Source organism: Octodon degus, unplaced genomic scaffold (genome assembly GCF_000260255.1).
Source record: "Octodon degus isolate 3935 unplaced genomic scaffold, OctDeg1.0 scaffold00025, whole genome shotgun sequence".
Taxonomy (NCBI): Eukaryota; Metazoa; Chordata; class Mammalia; order Rodentia; family Octodontidae; genus Octodon; species Octodon degus.
In genome coordinates, this window is record NW_004524601.1 from 53,331 (window position 1) to 59,330 (window position 6,000).

The window sequence follows — 6,000 nt, forward strand, 5'->3', positions numbered from 1 at the left end:
TTATTTTATTTTATTTGTGCATTTGGTACAGGGTCTACAGGGACTACAGGGTCTCAGTATGTAGACCAGACTCAGAGTGATCCTTCTGTTCAGCCTCGCAAGTGCTGGGATGACAGGTGCGTGCCATCACGCCCAGTCTCAATTACTGTCTCAGTGAGCCCCAAGGGCGGGGCCAGCATGGCATGCCAGGTATCGAACCCTGGCCACTGAGCACTGCTGAAGCAGGTGCTTTAGTGCAATAAGCTATCTGGCTGGCCCAAAGATGAATTTTAAAAGAGCTACTTTATTATTTTTTGTCTTTTTGAGATAGGATCTCACTGTTCAATTCATCCTGGCCTTGAGCTCACTTTTAGCCCTGGCTTATGTTGAACTTGCCGCTATCCTCCTACCTCAGGCTCCTGAGTGCTAGAATCACAGGTGTGTGCCACCAGGCCCAACAAAAGATCTGTTTTAAATATTCTTCCAGCCCTGTGCATTATAAAGCATGCTAGTCTGCTTGTCTTGGATTGAGGTTGATTTGGAGAAAATACTGCTAGTTCCACTACAGAAAAAATTTTATTTTAATGATGTTAACTTTTTATGCATTACTGAAAATATAAATTAAAATTACTTGAACCTGATCCATTTCTAAAGATATTTTTTAAGGGGCTTTTTGTTTGTTTGTTTTGGGTCTTTTTTCTTTCTTTTTTGGTATCAGGAATTGAATTCAGGGCCTTGGCCTTGTCAGACAGGAGCTACGCCACTGAACTATATCCTCCATCCCCTAAGGAGATATTTTAGGACAGCTTTCTCAGTTAACTGATATTTAATTCTTCATATATTTTGTAGCCACTTAAAATACTAATATGAATATCATTTTTAAATTTAGTGCAATGATTTTGATATTGAATTATTACATTATTTGCAATAAAAATAAATGTATTGCCTTAAACAGTACATCTTAATTGTAGGTAGTCTTCAACATTATATTTGGTGGTCAGAGGCATTTTTGTAAGCTCAGTGAGCAGACTCAGTCTAAATATTTGACTTCAACAGGAAAAATATAAAATAGTTTAAATAGTTTCACTGTGTAGTTATTGTCCAGTGAACGTACACTTGTTAGAGGGCTGGTCTCATCCCCCACCCTTCTCTGATCTGAGGGGAGAAAAACATTCCTTTACTGCTCTTTGTACTTACCCTGTTTTCCCATTTAGGCTTTGACATACCTTTTGCAAAGAGAGAATAAGTTGGCGATGGGGTATACCTACTGACCGATGGACTCAAAGAAGAGAAGGTAAAACCACTTTTTTCTCTGGCACTCTAGGGGAACAACAGATAGTTCCACATGGGTATAATATTTCTTCAGCTTAATTTTCTTGTCGATAAATATTAAATGGGAGCATATAGTAACATTTGTAGTTGATTGATAGAGAAAAATATAAAACTGATTACTGATAAGCTTTGATTCTAGTTTCTTATAAATGGATTGAATATCTTCAGTTCATTTTAAATTTCCTGCAGACAACTTTCACAAATGTCAGGTTTCCAGAAGGAAGCTTACTAATTATAATCTTCTATTCTTGGAAAACTAGTCATAGGCCAAGTTGGTGGTGCAGTCCGATAATGTCCGCACTCAGGAAGTTGAGGCAAGAGTGTCACTGCAAGGTCAAGGCCAGACTGAGCTACTTAGTGTGTTCAAGGCCAACGTAGATTATACAGTGAGACTCTGCTCACCAAACAAAACAAAGAAGCAACAAAAAAATACTCATGGAAGATACTAAAAATGAAGATTAAATTTGTAGCTTTTCTTCCATAGACCCATATGTATGCTCAATTCTAATTTCAGAGAACATTGACTAGCCAGGCATGGTGGCACATCCCTATAATCCCAGCACTTGGGAAACAGACAGCAGGATCACTGCAAGTTTGATGGTAGCCTGGGCTACATAATGAGTTCAAGATCAGCCTGAACTGCATAGTAAGAACCTGTATCAAAACCCTGTCCTCCCAAAGAAAGAATGTTGCTTAGCAAAAGTAGAGAAATGGCTAAGTATTCAAAAAATTTCTGTGCCTCATTAAAATTTTAGCATCTGTGTTTAAAAAAAAAAAGAAAATGAAAAATAGACATCATACCATCAGTGTGACCTGAAAGAAAACTTTATAAAGGAAACACAGAATGTCATGTTTTTGTGTGTGTGAGAGAGAGAGAAACCGAGAGACAGAGACAGAGAGGGACAGAGGCGGAGAGAGGAGAGAGACTGGAGATTAAATCTGGTAATACTGACGGTATCTTTCTCAATAAAATTAATAAAAATATAAAAAAAATACTGACAGTATCCCTAGCTCTTAATTTTTTTTCTTTGAGATAAAGTCTTGCTAAGTTACCGGGCTGGTCTCAAGCTTCCCATCCCTCCGCTTCCTGAGTGGCTAGGGTTACAGGCATGTGCTGCCGTGCCTGATCAGAGTATCTTAGTGTGTCTTTTTCTCATTTCTTTTTTTCTACCCTTTTCTCTTTGATCTTTGCTTTTCTTGATAGTAAGAGTTGAATCTAAAGTCTTCACATTTAGTCACATCCCCAGCCCTTTTTGTATGTTTTATTTTGAGACAGAGTCTCACTAAGTTATTAAGTTATCCCACCTGTTTTCAAACTGGTCCTCTTGCCTCATTCTCCCAGAGTGCTGGGATTGCAGGTCATTGCCACCATGCCAGTTTAATGTGCCCTTTTCTGAGTAGGGGGGTATTTTAAGTTATGATCATTATCATGCAGCTGTTTATATTCTTTGAACTAAAGCCATCAGGTGGATGGAAATCTTTGTCTAGAACATAAATAAAACATGAAGGATATTGCAAACTTAATTAGATATAAGTAATGGAAAATAGTATAAAAGTTTCTCAAAAAACTAGAAAAAGAGCTATATGTGATTCAGAATTTCACTGTGGAGTAGATGGCCAAAGGGAAGGACATCTGTATATAGATGAGAGATAACTGTACTCCTAGGATGTTTGTTTGAGACAGGGTCTTTCTGTGTAGTTCAGGCTGGCCTTGAACTCAGTGATCATCCTGCTTCAGCCTCCCAAGTGTTGGAATCACAGATTTTTACCACCATGCCAATTCTTCCAGGATTATTGAAGCTTTATTCACAATAGCCAAGATAGGATGGTGTCAATCAGAGAGTTCATTTGATGAATGAATGGATAAAGAAAATGTGGTATGTGTACACAGGGGAATATATTCAGGCATAAAGAATAATGAAATACTATCATTTGTAGCAGCATGGACAGAACTAGAGGACATTTTGTTAAGTGAAACAAACACACAGAAAGACATGTTTATGAATTTTCACAGGTATGAAAATTAAAATGTTGATCTCATAAACTCAGAGAGCAGAATAATGGTTATAGAGGTGAAAAGAGTGAGCTGAAGAGCAGTGGAGAAAGAAAAGATTCAAGGTGTAAGGCAGAGGAAGATAGAAATGGCGTCTTCTAATCATCTGAAGCACAGTAGGGTAACTGAGTGACAAAAACGAATTGTGTGTTTTAAAACAGCATTTGTCAGGTTCTAAGTATTTCCAGCACAAGCAAATAGTAGACATTTGAGGTGATAACATGTTATTTACCCTGATTAGTTCATCTGATGATTACACATCATATAAATGTATTGAACTATACAGTGTAACACAGAATTAAATTACAGTTATAAATTTTTTCTTTTTTAATGTATTTGGTTGTTACAGGGTCTCACTCTGCAGCTCAGACTCATGGTGATCCTCTGGCTCCCCAGTGGTGGAATTGCAGGCATGCACCACTGTACCCGGACTCTGGTCGGCTCAGCCTGCCCTGGGAGTGGGGCTGGCATGGCGTGTGGTGCTGGGGATCCAGCTGTGGTCCCTGCACTTGCCTAAGCTTGCCTAAGCAGGCACTTTAGTCTGCTGAGCTATCTCATGGGCCCCAACAGTTATAAATTAAGCTCAGTTTAAAGTAATTTAATGGGGGCTGGTGAGATGGCTCAGTGGTCTAAAGCACCTACTAAGAACAAGCTTAGCGAAGCACGGAGACCATGGTTCAATCCCCCAGCACCACATGCCAGCCAGCCCCACCCCCTGGTGGGCTGAGCTGGCCACACACCCACGCACACACACACATAAATAAATAAAAATTTAAAAAAATAAATAAAGTAATTTAAGGGCCGGGGAGATAGCTCAGTAGACAAAGCGCAAGGGCCTGAGTTCAATCCCCAGTTCTGCAGGGGAAAAAAAAGTAATTTAATTCTTCAGCTCTTTCTCTTATAATAGGCTTTACCAATTATAAACTAAAAATTTAAAATAAAGACTTCAGTTAAGGTGCATTGTAATTTTAGTACTTCAAAAGGTGTTAGTGATGAGAGAAATTAGTATCTTGAAATTTTATGCTGCCAAATTATAAAACTTTCAAAAATAACCCAGGTTTTACTTACTGCTTAGAAAGAAGTTAATTTTTTGATTTAGATTACTCTACAGGTTCATATACAAATCAGCATCTCACCTTGGCTCCTGTGTCGTAGCCAAAGCATAAGACAGGTGCTAAGTAGCCTATCTGATCCAGTCATATGTCTGCTTCTAAATGGTACAACCTCAGGACAAATTTTAAGGACAAACGGTACAGCTCTGAATTACTGAAAGAATTAAGTCTTTGTTGTTGTTGTTTTGTATTTTTATAGCTCAACAGAGGCAGAAGGATCCAAAGAAAGAGGCCTGGTCCATATCTGGCAGGCAGGATCCTTTTCCATAGCACCAGAGAGGTTGCCAGGCTGGGGAGGAAAGACCGTTGTTCAAGCAGCCCTTGGAATGAAGCATGGAGTTCTTCTGACGGAAGGTATTGAAAAGGGGCAAAAGGAATGCTAACTGAAATGCTAATGGATGCTGAGTGTGTCAGGGTGGTAAGAGCTTTGGATACTATGGGTTACTTTATAAAAGACTTTCCTCTTTATATACTTGCTTGCTATAGCTTTAATTCATTAAATGTATCAGAATACTCTCAGCATTTTCCCTGGTATTTCACCCGAATCTTTAGCTTATGTGAAGTAGTTATTGTTGTACACAGATGAATGAACTGAAAGTCAGGGAGATTAATTTTCAAAGTCACATGCAGCTATTAGAGTGTCAGTCAGGACTGGAACTCAGTTGGATTTCAGAGCCTCCATTTCAGCCATTTGGCTATGCTAAGTACAGCTTTCCTCAGCTACCAATAGCAGTGTACAGGAACATAAAATCCTATGTATCTAAAGTAGAAACATGTCTATAATTTATATGGAGAGTTGTGTTTAATCTGGCAACTAATCAGTTTGTCAACTCAGTTATGGAAAATGTCTTTTCTGTCTGTTGATTGAGACAGAGTCTTATGAGGTAGTCCAGGATGATCTCCAGTTTGTGATCCTCTTGCCTCAGCCTCCCATGTACTGGGATTACCAGCATCCATCACCACATTTGGCTGGCAGATTTGATTGTCATTGACTGGGGCTGGGATTGTCATTGACTGTACTAATTTATAAACATCTACTCTATTAACATTTACTAAATATTAAATATTGTTTTGGTATTTTCCTTCTAAGAACTAAGGAAAGAGAAAGTCTAGTAAGCAAAGATTAAATTTGGCTTTGGAGGTTTTATGGGATAAACATGAATTTTTTTTTTTTTTGGCGGAACCGGGGATTGAACTCAGATCCTTGCATTTGCCGGTCAAGCGCTTATCCTACTGAGCCATCTCTCCGGCCCCAAACATGGATTTTCTAATTGTCATTTTTATGTCACTTTTATTATAATAATACTTATTAATTGTATTATTCAAGGCTTTGGAGAGAGCCTTACTTTAAAAATGTGAACTATATCATCTTAACCATCCAGCAGAAAAGTATAAAAACAAAGTATAAGAAGTAAAGCCGTGCTGTTATGTTGAGCTATAGGACACTCAGGTCAACAGTTTCTGACATTGCCAGTGAAGCGGAAGACCCAATACTATTATGGACTACTGAACTCTTTTAGAATA

The 6,000-nt window shown here is 38.5% G+C and overlaps 1 protein-coding gene across 5 annotated transcripts in view; it reads left to right on the forward strand.

The window, feature by feature from the left end:
• Als2 (ALS2, alsin Rho guanine nucleotide exchange factor) overlaps positions 1-6,000 on the forward strand; it is a 98,461-nt gene that overhangs the window by 15,650 nt on the left and 76,811 nt on the right. For 4 of the 5 annotated variants that reach the window (XM_023712317.1, XM_004628593.3, XM_023712318.1 and 1 more), the window contains exons 2-3: positions 1,194-1,273; positions 4,676-4,830. In XM_023712317.1, the coding sequence (XP_023568085.1) occupies positions 1,254-1,273; positions 4,676-4,830 (175 nt within the window). In that variant the 5' untranslated portion in view covers positions 1,194-1,253. Of the gene's footprint in view, positions 1-355; positions 418-1,193; positions 1,274-4,675; positions 4,831-6,000 lie in introns of those variants that run through there. The other variant, XM_023712316.1, reaches the window with a different exon arrangement.